Below are 16961 nucleotides of genomic sequence, written 5' to 3'. Positions count from 1 at the left end.
GTAGACAGCTTGGCTAAAACAAGGCTAAACCCGGGCTTTCAGTGAAAATCTAAAAGACATCTAAGAATAGCCCAAAACTAGACTAGTTTTAGACAGTTTTTATATGCGTAGTCATTCATTGCCTTGTTTTAGCCAAGATGACGGTTTAAACGTTTATTAGACATCTACTAGACATCTCTTAAAAACAAAAAAGCTTTCTTTTCTTTTTCTCAGCAAACTATTTCGTGTTTAATAGAGGTCTAATAGACATCTAAATGTAGACAGCTTGGCTAAAACAAGGCTAAACTTAGGCTGTCAGTTCAAATCTAATAGACATCTAAGAATAGCCCAAAACTAGACTAGTTTTAGACAGATTTTATATGTGTAGTCATTAATTTCCTTGTTTTAGCCAAGAAGACTGTTTAAACGTCTATTAGACATCTCTTAAAAACAAAAAAGCTTTCTTTTCTTTTTCTCAGCAAACAATTTTGTGTTTAATAGACGTCTAATAGACATCTAAACGTAGACAGCTTGGCTAAAACAAGGCTAAACTTGGGCTGTCAGTGAAAATCTAATAGACATCTAAGAATAGCCCAAAACTAGACTAGTTTTAGACAGATTTTATATGTGTAGTCATTAATTTCCTTGTTTTAGCCAAGTCAACTATGTTTAGACGTTTATTAGACATCTTTTAAAAACAAAAAATGTTTGCTGGGTTTTTTTTTCTATTTCTTTCTTTCATTCTCTTTCTTTCTTTCTCTCTCTTTTTCTTTCTTTATTCCCAGCGAACAATTTTGTTTTTAATAGACATCTAATAGACATCTAAACGTCGACAGCTTGGCTAAAACAAGGCTAAACTTGGGCTGTTAATGAAAATCTAATAGACATCTAAGAATAGCCAAAAACTAGACTAGTTTTAGACAGATTTTATATGTGTAGTCATTAATTTCCTTGTTTTAGCCAAGTCAACTATGTTTAGACGTTTATTAGACATCTTTTAAAAACAAAAAATGTTTGCTGGTTTTTTTTTTCTCTTTCTTTCTTTCATTCTCTTTCTTTCTTTCTCTCTCTTTTTTTTTCTTTATTCCCAGCGAACAATTTTGTTTTTAATAGACTTCTAATAGACATCTAAACGTCAACAGCTTGGCTAAAACAAGACTAAATTTGGGCTGTTAATGAAAATATAACAGATATCTAAGAAAAGTCCAAAACTAGACTAGTTTTAGACAGATTTTGTGTAGTCATTTATTTTCTTGTTTTAGCCAAGACGACTAAGTTTACAGTAGATGTCTATTAGACATCAAATAGACAAATAGACAGACTTTATATGTGCTGTCATTCATTTCTGCTTATTTGATGACTAGTCTAGTTTTGGCCTATTCTTAGACATCTATTAGATTTTCACTGACAGTCCAAATTTAGCCTTGTTTTAGATAAGGAGACTATGTTTAGACATCTATTAGACATCTATTAGACATCTTTTAAAAACAAAAATGCTTGCTGGGAAAGGAGCTAATCTGACTTGAAAGATGTCGACTGTGTGTAAATCTATCACAGAGACACAGGTATTTATATGACCAGTGTCAAACCAGCCAGATCTTGTACTTTGACTAAAAAGCTTCCTATAAATTGCTTCTCATGTCATATCCCCCTTACCAAAAAAGTGGAAAACAAACAAATTTTTATATGGACAAAAGATGGTTAGGCACAAAACCAAAATTAAGTACGAAAACACCAATCACATCTGCACAAACAACTGAATTAATTCTCAGTCCATTAAGTTATTTTGGTTTTGTTATAAAGCCGTCGCACACAGCTGTTGTTTTTTTGCCACTGAGGGATTTTAAATAGTGTCAGGCTGGGAATTCAATTCAGCTCTATGTATTATAATAATAAAAAGAACAGTGGTTATCATGGAGTTTATTAATATATGAAGCATTAAAAAGAATAGTGAGAAGTGCAAAGAAATTGTAAAGATGCTATAAAATACTGCTAAACCAATAAAATGTCAAACAAATTTTAAATCTGCACTCTGACACTGGACGTGAACCCAGAACTTGTGGTCGAACCAGCTCAGTGAAAACTATTTCCCTCATAAAAACCAAAACCACTGTAACCTCTCACATCTGCAGCCAAACCACAGAGAGGCTTCAGGAGAGACGGACTAACACTTCATTACACGCATATGACTTATTTTTCAAAAACGAATATTTAGACACTTTTGGAAAAATGAAATCAAAGCAGAGGCTTTTATGAAGCATTGGATTAGCAAAACCCACGTTCCTTTATTAAATACAAGTAGTGGATGGATGATTTGTAAGAATAATTTTCCCAAACAAACACTTTCAGAAGGGTTGCCAGAATGAAGCCATACCTTTGGAATGCGATTCCTCTGACCTTGCGCTCCAAATCTCATAAAATCCAACAGAAAGCATGCTAGCAAACACATCCAGATCCTCATGATGGCACACACACACTCACACATACATCACCTACAACAAAAATGCAATGAGACTCACAGTCAAATATGCGCAAAACACACTAGCACACCCACAAATGCTCAATCCAACCCACACGCATGCAGGTTACACACACATATCACCTACACAATGAGACACCTGTTTGGCAGCGTGGCTGCAGGGCAGATTGAGCGGGTGATTGTGCGAGGGTTCGCTCTTGTCATTGTGAGTGGATAAGAACGCTTGTAGTGTCCAGATACAAGTGCTTACATGCTCTCTGAAGTTGATCAGTTTTAATTGATAGCAACAGTATCGTACATGCAATAGAAAGTAAAGGGTCGATAGGGAATTCATGCCCTGCCTGTGTTTGCGGACACATTTTTGGCATCGCCTCGCAGAACCAACCAGTTTCTTGACAGCTTGCTGATACGAATAATGTGCAACTCGAGGAGAAAAAAAAAGCCTGCCAATGCTATGAATCAAAAATCTGAAATGAAAGAGAACGCCTTCCACACCCTCAGCTTGTAACACAGAAAACAATCTGGAAAGTCTTCATAGAGACAGTCTGTGGGGATCTGTCACAAGGGTCCTTCATAAATAGCAGATAATTGCTTCCAGAAAGCTCCAGTCAGTCCTGGTTTGTAGGACTCTGATCAGTGTTGACAAGTGCTGAGTGTCTGTCTATCTATCTATATTCTTCCACTTTTTTTATCTATCTATCTATCTATCTATCTATCTATCTATCTATCTATCTATCTATCTATCTATCTATCTATCTATCTATCTATCTATCTATCTATCTATCTATCTATCTATCTATCTATCTATCTATCCATCCATCCATCCATCCATCTCTCTTATCCTTATCAAATTATATGAAGAGTTCATCTGCTGACTCGATTTTTCTGAATTTTTATAATATATATTTTAGCAAATTAATTCTTTGATACAAAAAATAAAAAAGCTTAATTAAATGAAAATACTGAATTATCTATTTTTTTTTGTTTTTGTTTTTTAAATTAACTGTTCGTATAGTTTATTAGCCTTCCTGATGTTTAACATAGCAAGGACATTTTCACAGTATTTCCTATTATAATTTTCCTCTGAAGAAAGTTATTTATTTTAGTTCGGCTGGAATAAAACCAGATTTTGTTTTCAATTTACTACAGAACAAACTATATATATATATATATATATATATATATATATATATATATATATATATATATATATATATATATATAATATATATATATATATATATATATATATATATATATATATATATATATATATATATATATATATATATATATATATATATATATATATATATATATATATAAATTTATTAACAAATCTTCTCTCCATTCATTCATTCATTTTCCTTCGGCTTAGTCCCTTATTTATCAGGGGTTACCACAGCGGAATGAACCGCCAACTATTCCAGCACATGTTTTACACAGCAGATGCCCTTCCAGCTGCAACCCAGTACTGGGAAACACCCATACACACTCATTCTCTCTCTCACACACACACACACACAACAGCCAATTTAGCTTATTCAATTCACTTATAGCGCATGTCTTTAGACTAAGGGACACCGGGAGGAAACCCACGCCAACACGGGGAGAACATGCAAACTTCACACAGAAATGCCAATTAGTCCAGCCGAGACTCGAACCAGCGACCTTTTTGCTGTGAGGCGAAAGTGCTAACCGCTGAGCTGCCGTGCTGCCTCAATTAAACAGAACTTGGGAAATATATATATATTTTTTAAAATTACAAATTTCACAGGAGGACTATTAATTTTGCCTTCAACTTTATATTGTCAGGAGAAAGGTATTACAAACATTTTTTAAACAGATTTTGTCTCCTTTTCATTAAACAGTTTTGTGTTGTTTGGAGGGCGTGTATTAACTGAACTTTTTCTTGAGTCTGATATGTTTTGGATACTAATAAAGCATTTTTGCAGAAGTAGATAAATGCTTGTCCAAAATTAACTTGAGCTCTGCAGTTAGAAACTTATTGTCAGCACAGAATTTGAAGTTGAGCTTTTTGACGTTTTTTTGATGTGCAGAGAATTAGTAGAAAAAGAGGACGTATGTATGGGTGCGGCCAGTGGAGGACTGGAGAATAATTGACAAGTGACGAATGCCACTAAACACCTGTTAATATCAGCTGCCAATACAAGTTGAAGTCAGGAAATGAAAACTGCGTGCATCTCCTGAATGCAACTTTTGCATTGCATTGAGGATAACAGAATTCTGTGAATCGAATTATTCGTTTGTATCCAATAAACTGCTAATATGTCAAACCTTGAAGAAAAACCTCTCGTGAAGTTTTTTTATTGATCACGCATGGAGTTGATTGATTATTCTAACAATATCCATCCATTCCTATTCATCCTAGTCATGAACCCATCTTTCAACCCATAAACCATATCTATCAACTCATCCAACCATATTTATTTATCTCTATCTTTCATATATGTACATCCACCCAATCTATCAATATCTACCAATTTATTTACCTACTGTATATCTATCTACACATTAATCCAGCCTTCTCTATCAACTCATATATATCCACACATCCATAGCTTCGATTTTATCTACAGGTATCTGTCTATAAAGTACGAAAACAGAAAGAGTAATGCAGTATTTCTGCATGGTCACTTTGCATGTGATTTATTGCGAGTTTGGGGTTGGACGGTACTAAATTACTGACTCAGAAGTGGTAATTACAGCAGTGAGTTAGAGCTGAGGGTACCCGTCAACAGTGTTACTGCCCGCGGGCAGAAATACTGTGAGGAGGAGAGCAGGGCATGATGAAGACGCCTGCCTGCACAATGAAGTTTAATTACAGAGTTTTCAGCAAACCATCATACACTCCATAAAGGACCAAAAATATGCCTTAAATTATGTAACAGTTTGCACAGTTGAGCTCTTAAAGGGCCGACAGTTGCATAATCACATGGTGTTTTTACTCTTGTTTATTGTCATTGTGACATGTGAATTGGAAACAAGTTCTCACATGCATAAATAGATGTTAACTTAATTTTAAACACATTTACATTTGCTGCACTAAACAACTGTCAGATGCTGCAGCCAAACAGATCAATCAAATGAAGAAAACATTCATTAATATCGCTCAGTTAAAATGTTTTAATAGAACACAATTTATTAAAAATCATCTTTGTTTCTTGTGAGCTTTAATAAATCAGTTTTACACTTCATATAGTCATACATGTTTACACGACAGATTCTCTGGATGTGCTAACTATCGACATAGTTCATTGCATTAGTGCATTTTTGATGGAGCATCTACTGTAATCAGCTGAGATGTTTTTTTTAGCTTGAGACATGGAAATGGCATGCGGTGTAACCTACATCAACAAAAGGCAGGAAAACAACTTATTGCTTCAATTATTACTAAGATGACAGATGTGTTCACAGGCTTATAACTCTTAAACTGTTTTTTTTTTATACAAGATTGCATGGCAACTGATCTATGAGCTCACTTCAATCTGTGCATGTGTGCCAGAACAGAAGAGGCTTGGAAGAAAAAGAAAAAAACTAGACTAGACAAAGTTAAAGGGGTGGTCCACTACGATATCGCATTTTAAACTTTAGCTGATATGTAATGTAGCAATGTGAACATAAACAACATCTCTCAATGTAAAATGCTCAAAGTTCAATGTTCAGCAAACCAAATTTGGGGACTACAAAAAATACATCCGGGCTAGTGAGATCACAATCGCTTCAGGTTACACGTATTCACCACGTGCACACTCCCTGAGCAGCAAAGGGGCATGGCCAGAGGCGCTGTAATGTTATAGCAGAGAGAGCTTCTTCTGTTTCTGTATTTGGGCTTCCAAAGGACTTGACACCAAGAGAGAAGTGCTTACAGTTTATTTTTAATTATGTTCCAGAGAATTATAAAAAATATATAGCTAGCTTTTGACAAAGTACAGCTTCCAGAATCTCTCTGTTCAGTGCTGAATTCGGCTGAAAACTTCTCCAACCGACAAAGCTGTGAATTGTGAGCCACAACCTGTTTTTATTTGTTAGAATTAATCTATTACATGCATTTTGTCTAGCATTAACTGTATGCTATAGCAAGGATGTAAACAAGGATGTAAACAATGGGAAACGCTGTTTGGTACCACTAACAATTTAGCTACAAATTCATATTTATCAGTCAAACTGCTGTAAACACCCACAAGCTTCAGCAGCGCTAGGAAATACAATTGTTGTTTTCATGTTAGCTGTGTAGTTGTATATAATCAAAGTAAGAGATATGAAAAATAACATGATTTTCTACAAATGAAGCATGAGCAGACATTGCTTTGCACCTTATAAACACAGGTAAATCTTAAAATACACTGTGGACCACCCCTTTAAATGCTTGAGGATGGTAAAATGTATTAATGATTTTTTAAGCTGCATTTCAAGGGTGCATTTATTTGATCAAAAACACAATAAAAATGTGTAAAATGTGTAAATGTGTAAAAAATTACAAAACAAGACAAAAAAAAGATTTTTAGAAATAAAGAAATAAATGTACAAAGCCTGTCACTTTTTACATTTTCAAAAGGTACTGGTGGACATGTGTACTTTTAGGGTGGTGTTTCTCAACCATATTCCTGGAGGATCACCATCTCTTCACATTTTCCATCTTCCTCAACCAAACACATTTACATTTAGATCATCAGTTCATTAGCAGAGACTGAAAGACCTGTAATTGGTGTGTAATTGGTTTCCACGGAGCGGTACGGTACAGTTTGGTACGCTTTTATGGTCATTTTCACTGTCAAAAGATACAAAAAAGTGATCAAAGTGTTAATTTTAATTAAACCTGGCGATGTTGCGTGCACATCCACAATTGTGTCTATGAACAAATAAACTATATCATTAAAGACATGAGCTACATTTACACTCAGAGACAGAGCAAGTTCAAAGGCACGTCTGAAGCTGTTAAATCTTTCACAGCCAGTCTGAGTAATTTTGACACTTCCCTAGAGGAGACCTCCATCCAACTCAAACCTAATTTTAGTGTCGAGTAAATCAATTACAGGCTCGTGCCCACCTCTGCCAAACGAAACCCACGAAAAGAACGAGGCTATTTCTAAACACGCTAACACCATATTTAAATGTACAAGCTGCCTCTGTAGACTGAGAACATCCCAAAATAAATAAACAGTAACAGTCACAAATGTATATCCATTTTAAACTCTGACATCTCACAGGTCGCTCTGTGGGTCAAACAAACATGTACTGTGGCATTTACACACAACACTCTATGTCCTGACAAGGCTAATGCTCTAGATCTTGAGCTATGGTGAAATATTCATAGTTTTTCACAACGTCACAGCTTAAAGGAAGGCAAAATGAGGCTTTCCTCAATAGACAACCAGGTTTGTACAAAATACTATCACAGTAAGAGTGCGATTTTATAAATGACAGATTCTAAACCTCACTAAACTAAAAGGTGAACAAAATTTGCACAGAATAAGAATACAGTGAGCTAAATTGAACATTAAACACTAATTTGTGACAACTCTGCACTGCAGTGTGATTTTTTTATTGTGGGGTTTTTTTGTGTGCTGCCAGGTCTCCTTGCCCCACATGATGTGAATGAAAACCAAGAACAGAATTTTCACACATGTAATGCTTTACTTTTGTTCTCTACCCTAAATGAACGCCTAAAAATGTAATAATAGTAATGATGACATCGATGATGATGATTTGAGGAGGTGTCATTCATGTAACAAATGATACTGCAACCATATTTATGCTGTATTAATAATGGCCACCTGACCCAAAAATGAATGTAATCTAAATGTTGCATACAATATACATGTATGAATGTAAAACATACCAGTAGATAAATGGAGACTTAATTGACAATTTCCCATTTCTATGTAGTCTTCTGAAGCCACATGACAGCGTTGTATAATATACAGTTGGCAAAATAATTAGCCCTCCGGAGAAATTTTTATTCTTTTAAAAATATTACCCAAGTGCTGTTTAAGTGGAGAGGTTTGTTTTCCAACACATTTTTATTAACTAATTTCTAATAACTAATTATTTTGTCTTTGCCATTATGATGCCATGATAATAATTTTATGAGTAATTTTGCGAAATAAAGCTTTTTAAAGGCTTAAACAGGCTTACTAGGCAAGTTAAGTTAATTAGGCAAGTCATTGGACAACAGTTGTTTGTTCTGCACCTTCTTTTTTAAAATATTAAACTTAAAAATAGTTTTTAAAAGGGCCATGAAAACCCCCTTCTCAGCAGGGTGTTTTCACACCTCTAGTTTGAAAAGTCAGGAAAGTAGGTAAGTCCAGCTATGTTTAGGTGAGAGTGTCGAATGGCGAAAGAGGGAAAAGTTTGCATTAAAGGGGAGTTTCAGGACATGCATGTGCTGATTTTCACTGAGGCAAAACAAATACAGATGCATGGGAGATAGTGACTATGTTTACATGGACTAATCTAATTATTTGCCTTAATCTGAATAAAAAAATAATATGAGTAAGTTGTTTACATGAGTTTCTTTTTGAATGTTCCTTTCATGATCCCGTTTTACATGCTATAGCACATAATTCGATTAACGTCATTGCGTCACCGCGATATTCACATTTCCTCTGGAGTTTCATGTAATTTTGAGTGTTTCATACTTCATTTGTCGACTTTAACTAAAGTTTGGCACTTTCACTTTCATTTAAGAACATTTCATGCATGCCCTGTCATGAGCCAGGTCTGATTTCATTAATTATCTCTCATTTTTTAAGCTTTTCTCTCCTCTTAGCTGTAGATCCTTTCTATTTGCAATCATTGCTATGGCACCTGCTCTCACTCGTAGCTGATTAGCGTCCCTATTTCTACCTCTGTGTTCTCTGTCTCAGTGCTAGATTATTGCCCTTTCATGTTATACGTTCTCGTTACCCATGCATCATCCATTAATGTTGTTCTCTGTAGTTTGTCTAGTCTAGTTGAGTCCTGTCTTGTGTGTACTCGGTATATGTTGTTAGAGCTTATACCTGCACTCTGCTTTGCCCAACGATCACCAGCCCTCAAGTATCTGCTAAGGATTTCATCCCCAGCTGGGGGGGGTTGTCAGCACTCACCAGCTCTACTCATCTTTTCTCTGACAAGCCAACCCTGCGGGCTCCCATCACGCTTTCCCCGAGCCTTCGTAAGCCTTACCAGTGCTGCGCACCAGCCGGAGCACAGCGTGCAGCAGCCTGCCTTTGTTTGACTTTGTGCCTAATAAACTGTCCTTATTTTGCCCACACCCCTGGCGTATTGTCTGTTCGTTATATGCCCCCCATGGCAAACGTGATATTGGATGTGAGGAACTGCTGGATGAGTGTTGTTTTAATGGAATTTAATACCGCATGCCGTATCGGAAAAAAAAAAAAAAAAAAAAAAAAAAACTCCACATTTCTCGGTGGGTGCAGAGACTAGCGTCAAACAGTTGTGTGTATAGACCATTCTGTCACAAAATGCGGCAAAAATCCTACATGAGGTGATAGTTTGATTAAAGTGCTACATGTTTACATTCAGAGAGCAGCTTTTACAGCAGATCTTTCAGTTTATAATATTGTAGTGATATTAAAGTACTGTAAACTTAGTAACTTCATTCATTTTGACTATGGTATGTCTTTAAAAACTAAACTAAACTGCTGACGATACTAACTAACTTTGCCGTCTGAATAAATATAAACAAAGAACACTGATCGCTCACTTACCAAATCTGTAGAGGCAGGACAATAAACACAAACTGGAACCACGTCTTTTTTTTAAAAGAAGACGAGCGGCAAATCTCCATTTCCAGATGCAAAAAGCTCTCGGGTAAAACATGTTCCTTACAACACATTTTGTTGTGTGTTAGCAGACCACAGTAATCCACAAATGAGGGCCCACATGCAAGCGGTGCCCTCACCACAGGAAAATGAAAACAAAACCTTCATTGCGGCACATTTATAAACGCAACACTGACGACCCATGTCTCCAAACAATTCTTCTTGTTCAACTTGTTTTAAATACGGTTGACAACACATCGTGGCATCTCTCTGAACACTGTAACAGGTAGAAACAAAAGGTCTTCGAAGCTATATCATGCATATTAATGAAGTTGCACCTCATTCACAAAAGAACACGCTGATTGGTTTGAACCAAGTCTTTTACATAAATTAATGATGAAAACTCAAAGAAGTTACGTTGTACTGGCCGGTACAGACATCCAGTCTCCACATTAGAATTTACACAAGGATCTCATGGCCGTGACGCAGCTTCAAAATTTGTTTTCAAACCCGAAGAACAAATTTGCTCGAAATAACGCAAACACAACCAATTTTCACTTTTTTGGGAAATATATGTGTTCTAATAGTGTGTTTAGCAGCATGGGACATATATATGACTGTCAACATCTCAAAAAATGTGTTTTGGTGTTTCGTGACCCCATAAAACCCTCACAAATAGTAAAAACTGGTTTTATTCCAGCTAAACTAAAAGAAACAAGACTTTCCTCAGAAGAAAAAAAATAGTGTAGGAAACACAGTGAAAATTATTAGTCATAAGAAAACTTATAATTTTGCCTTCAACTATATACCAGATATATTGGTAATCTGAGAAAAATCCAACTAAACATTCATGACTTGGACCCAAAAGCTGTGACATTTTAAATAGGTGACATGCTAATTTAGTGATTACCTTTCACCCCTGACCTCCTGTTGAGTTAAAGAGATCAAAGAAAGCCATAAGTTTCCCATTAATCCGTCCAGGAAACTGGCAAACCAAAAATGGCGTAGGCATCAAAGAGAAACACCACAACAAAAAGTTCACAGTCAAGAGGTTATGCCACGAGAGAGAGAGCACGAGAGAGAGAGAGAGAGAGAGAGAGAGAGAGAGAGAGAGAGAGAGAGAGAGAGAGAGAGAGCAAACCTGGAGAAATAAAACAGGTTACTTAAGAAAAAAAAAATGCTGGTACTTTGTAGTCTTTGAAATCCACCACCATTTTGACAGAAAATAATGGAGTCCAGGTGATTGATTGAGGCACTTGATGTTTTAAACATGCTACGCTACATCCTCGCCGTAAGAAACATTTGGTTTTTGAATTGGATTGAATATGGAGTCCATCAATATTCATATCTGCAGTTTCGAAACTTGAGTAACAACCTTCAATGACCATGAATTCAAAGAGCTCACAGCTGCCAAGCAAGCATGGACTGCTATAGATCAGCAACACCATCTTAATTTGGCCTAAGAAAAGACAAAATGATTTGGAAAACACACTTGGGTTTGATATGTGAAACTAGGTTCACGGTATGTTTGAAGATAGTAAGGCTGTCATTTGTTTTAATCAGGAATGCTCTTTTTGGATTTCTACACATAATAAAACCGCAGACGGGAAATTAAATTAAACACTAAATTACTTTCAGCTTCACACTAAAGGTGTGCAAATAAAAATACAGCTTCTTAGGAGGTATGAGATATTTTGGTGGTGATATATCTTGACAGTCCATGTGTAATGCGCTCTCAAGGAGTTGTATCCACATCAAACATGCAATCAAATTATTAATCTCATAAGAAAATGCTTCTGTTGCTGTAGTCCTATAAAAGTAACCATGGGAATAATGTCATACACTTGCCAAGGTATATGTAATCTTTGAGTTGCAAGAAATAGCAAGCCATGATATGCCCAAAGTAAAAAGGATTAAGCAATTCCTTATCCTGATCATTAAAAAACTGTGGAGGAATAGCTGTATCAATATTTTTATAGTAGATTTAATTTGTTTGATCTTTTGCTAGACAACTTAACAGTTGGTTTAGATTCAAAAAGGTCTACTTCACCCAAAATCCTGTCATCAAATTCTCTCATACTGCTTTTTCTTTTCTTCTGTGGAACACACAAGGAGCTTGTCCATAGTGCTAATTGTAGTATATAATTGATCTGTATATGATTGTCTACTGTGTTCTGCTATTCTTACATAGTCCTCTAAAGCTCTTCAATATTTTGTGTGATAAAAGACCTAAAATACATTAAGGGGCAGCAATTTTACCCCTTTTTCAAGATTTAAGATAAGTCTTTTGTGTCTCCAGAATGTTTCACTCGAAACACCCTTCAGATTATTTATTATAACTTTCAGAATATTGATCTTGTAGCTGTTTTTGTTGTCTGTGCCTCAATTGCTAGTTCCCCCCGCCTACCACTACCACATGCAGAGTGTGCCTCAATCCCCGGCTGCGTCAGATAAACAGCACAGTGACAGACATGAAGATAACTGATCTCACGTAACGTTTGTAAGAAATACTACTGTAAGAACGTTCCCAGTGAATATTTGACGTATTTGTGGTGGAGTTAATTTAAGCCTTTCTGCAATGATAAGTCACACAATGTTGTTACAAAGTTCACGCACACACACAGCGGACACACACAGCAGCACGTTTAACTTTGAACTGTTTTTGCATGGCAAATGTGACAGGGTACAGGTTGACAACCACTGCTGTATGGAAATTCGTTATGTTACTGTACAAAATAAACCTGATTTAACGTCCACAAATTAGGATTGAAGCGTCTTCGTTTATAATTGTGCTGACACGTGGCTGTGGCGATGAAGACGATAAAATCAATGTAATTCATTACAAACATGCACTGGATTAAAATAGTTTTAAATTTGTAAAACTCATTCTTGATCACATTTGATGATGATTGATGATCCCAGTGAGCTGAACAGATCTTTTAATCCCAGTTGCTTTGCGCACATCCTGTCTTGTTGATATGATTATACGCATTACTATGGAGACATGATAGTAAGCGGCTGTCAATCAATTCGGTGGGCGAGGAAAACCACATTTCTACGTCACGTTGCCGAGGGCCTTGAAATGGGAGGGATTTGGATCCTATTTAAATATCAGGAAATTAAAAAAAAAAAAAGAGACTTATTGTGTTTATATTACTCCAGTATTACTGTGGACACATTATACCTACACATAGTTCCCAAACAACTTTCAAAAGATGATTTTCATCATAGGTGCCCTTTAAAATGTCTTGAACGAATACTTTCCAATATATATTATAAAATCATAGATCACTTTAATAATGCTTAATCGTCATGTCTGAATTGTGACAGTTTTGCCCTTGTTCTGGACAATGTGCAAGGTAACCTCTTGTGTGCTTCATTTTTGCTTCAAGTTTGGCATGATTATGAAGGTGTTAGCGATGGGTTATTTATTCATTTTCAACTTATCTTTAATGTGACTTGAAAACAGGGAGTGAATCCTTCATTAATGCATATGGATATTGTGCATATGGGGGAGAAGATTAGTTCTTTTTTCAAGGCTTTTGTTGTATTTGAGTCATTTGTTCATGACGTGAAAGACGTATCAGCCTATCCCATGCAGTCAGGGTCAGAAAAAGATTAGATTCATTCATCTCTCAAGTCCTCAGAGACGTTCTTCTTTTAACATGTGACTTGACAGCATGATTGGATAATTAAAAAATGTTTCCAAATACTCTGTATTATATTATTATTATTATTATTATTATTATTATTATTATTATTATTATTATTATTATTATTATTATTATTATTATTATTATTATTTGATGTGCATTTCTAGGATCCTCTGGATTATAAAATGTTAGAATTTCTGTCATGATGATTCTATAATGACTTGTTTCCAGTGAGTGGTACAGTACGGTATGGTATGGGTCAGTATGTGTCACCTTTATCAGGCTTGCGTTTCCACTGCCAAAAGGGTAACAATGGTTTCATTCGATGTTGCAGTAAATGTCAAAATAAAGCTATACGGGTCGTTCAAATATCATATGAGAAGCACTTCTCACAAAACAGATGCTTTATACCCATCAATACTTGTGTATAAATGTTCATTACTAACCTTTCTATAAACAGGATTTCATTATAACTGCAACTCAATGATATGGTGAAATAGCCTACTGTAACATCTGTAATTATATAAAATAAACAAATACATGCAACATATATGAACATATACAGACCCTTAAAGTCTCCTGTATGTTACCAATTACAGTAAAACTACACACAGCATACATTTAGTCCTTATTTGGGTTTAAATACAACACGCAACACATAGCCCACAGTCAGTGCAAACCTCTCATCTTTGTCTTTAATCTTCAACAGCACATGTAACCTCTTGTTAGAAAGTAATTTCATCATTCCGAGTTCATAACAGTCAAAAGGTGATGATAATAGTTAAACATGGTAGTTTGTTGATGTTTTAAGTTGCTGAAAGAATGATTTGCATGTTTTTTTCGGCTTCTACTTAGTTTTTTTGTGCATCACTATTGTGTTTTTCCCTTTCTGAAAGAAACGGATGTCAGAAGCACTTTTAATAATCATGAGCACGTTATTATCATCAGATCAAGAAATTCGTTATTTCAAATGTAGACGCGTGGCGATTGCACTCGAGAAAGCGAAACCAATCGCGCTTTGGATGGCCTTGCAAACAACTATGGGACACAGGGTAGATTCTGCACCTCTTGGCTTTGTCGCAGTTCATCAAGATGACGACAAGGTTTGTAATGCTCTGGTCGACCATGACTTGTTATTATGTTTTCACTCTCCTAGCTTGTGCATGTGCTAGTGACGCTTCTCTGTAAACCAATAATGTTCAGCTGCACATCTTGCTCCACCTTTTGGTACCTTTTGGTAATATCTGTTGATACGGCTCCTTCAACAGACATTTAACTGACTATTAGAAACTTTGCAAGTACATGTCAACTAACCCTAACCTAACCCCAACCTAACAGTCTACTTATAATCTAATGAGAATTAGTTGGCATGTAGATGCAATGTAACTTAAATTCAACAAACGAACCATCGATATAAAGTGTGACCGGCTTTTGTGGTATTGTCACATGACTCCAAAAAAAAAAAAAAAAGTTAAAGGCTAAAGGGTCTTAAGTTGTTAAAATGACCTGAACATGCCATCACTAAATGGTGCCTAAATGTTACAATTTACATTTTAGGGTGAATTATATACAAGGAATGTTCTTCAAATAGAGTAAAGATGTAAAAAAAATCCTACTTACAGTCAGTTTTGCCCGAATAGAGTCACTGTCCTTTGCTGACTCCAACAAGTCCTCCAGGTCATTTGAGGAAAGCAAGAGTTCCTGGAAAGAGAATGAAAAAAGATGACTCTGTGTAGAACTCTAAAAAAAGATGTACAAGTACACTATATTGAGGATTACTACTAGAGCTGTGAACCTACACTGGTCTCACGGTTCGTTACGATTACTATCGATTCGGTTCAATTCGATATCTCGGTGCATCACGGTGCATTGATGATGCTTTTCATACACAGTTTTATATTTTCTTCACAGCAGCAATTCTTGCTGTAAGTGTCAGTGAAAGACTGTTTAGCAAACACACACGCAGTGAAATTGTGTGCAACTTCTGCGTTTTTAAGTAGTTGGAGTATTGTAAATACCCCCGCTCACCTCCCTCACCGCTACCACGATATAGAGCAAATGAGATAAATGACGTCAGAACATAATAACCTGTTATGATTACTACTGAACCGATACCAAATTGCCCACGTCTGCATCGTGGTGCACTGAAGTAACAATTAATTTTGACACCTCTAATCCCTACAAATACTAACCAATTTGTGATATACAATATTAAAAGTTACATAGAAGATATCAACATGCGCATGGCACTTCCTGTACAGTAAGGCTTGCTCACCTCTTCAGTGTGTATACGAGGAGAGCGAGGTGGTTTGTGTCCAGTTCCACCACACTGGGACTGGAAAAAGGCACAGTGATCTTGAGCTGCATCTGGTTCTCCAATCAGAAACGCCACTTGCATCAAATCGCCCTGGAGAAACAAGTCAGATGAAACAATCACACACACAATCCATGTTGTCACACAGCACATAAACGCATGCATTATTTTAACCAAAATGAAAATTATCCTATGATTTACTTAACCTCAAGGAATCCTACAGTAGGTGTATATGACTTTCTTCTTTTAGTCAAATCCAATCAGAGTAATAGCTGTACATAGTATTATCCAGAGCTTTTCAAGCTCTAGAATAGTAATGGTCAGCTGACTTTTATCAGCAGTCCAAAGGAAGTCCAATAAAGTGCATCCATTCATCATAAAAAAAGTACCTCACACAGATCCAGAGGATGAATAAAAGTCTCGTGAAGCGGATCTTCTTAGAAAACTATCCATATTTAAAACTTTATAAACCGTATAAACCGTGCATCTCACCAGAAGTTACATAAAATTATAAATAAAGTTTTAAATATAGATATTTTTCTTATAAAAACATGGATTTGCGCCAGGAGACCTTAACCTAGTATTTTTTAATGTAACTCTGATTGGATTTTAAGAAAGATGCATACACTTAGGATGCCTTGAGGGTCTCGTGGGAGAATTAAAGTTTTTGGGGTGAACTAATGCTTTAATAACCTAACAATTAACAATCATTCATCACATGCAATCATATATTGCATGAATGAAAG

The 16961-nt window shown here is 35.8% G+C and overlaps 1 protein-coding gene across 1 annotated transcript in view; it reads right to left on the bottom strand.

The window, feature by feature from the left end:
* si:ch211-196i2.1 (collagen alpha-1(I) chain) overlaps positions 1-16961 on the bottom strand; it is a 108002-nt gene that overhangs the window by 46195 nt on the left and 44846 nt on the right. The window contains exons 5-6 of the mRNA XM_056446109.1: positions 16177-16308; positions 15522-15602 (exon numbers count right to left, since the gene is read on the bottom strand). Of these exons, the coding sequence (XP_056302084.1) occupies positions 15522-15602; positions 16177-16308 (213 nt within the window). The remainder of the gene's footprint in view (positions 1-15521; positions 15603-16176; positions 16309-16961) is intronic.

The sequence above is a fragment of the Danio aesculapii genome, chromosome 21, assembly GCF_903798145.1.
Source record: "Danio aesculapii chromosome 21, fDanAes4.1, whole genome shotgun sequence".
Classification (NCBI taxonomy): Eukaryota; Metazoa; Chordata; class Actinopteri; order Cypriniformes; family Danionidae; genus Danio; species Danio aesculapii.
This window is presented reverse-complemented; position numbering and strand designations above follow the sequence as displayed.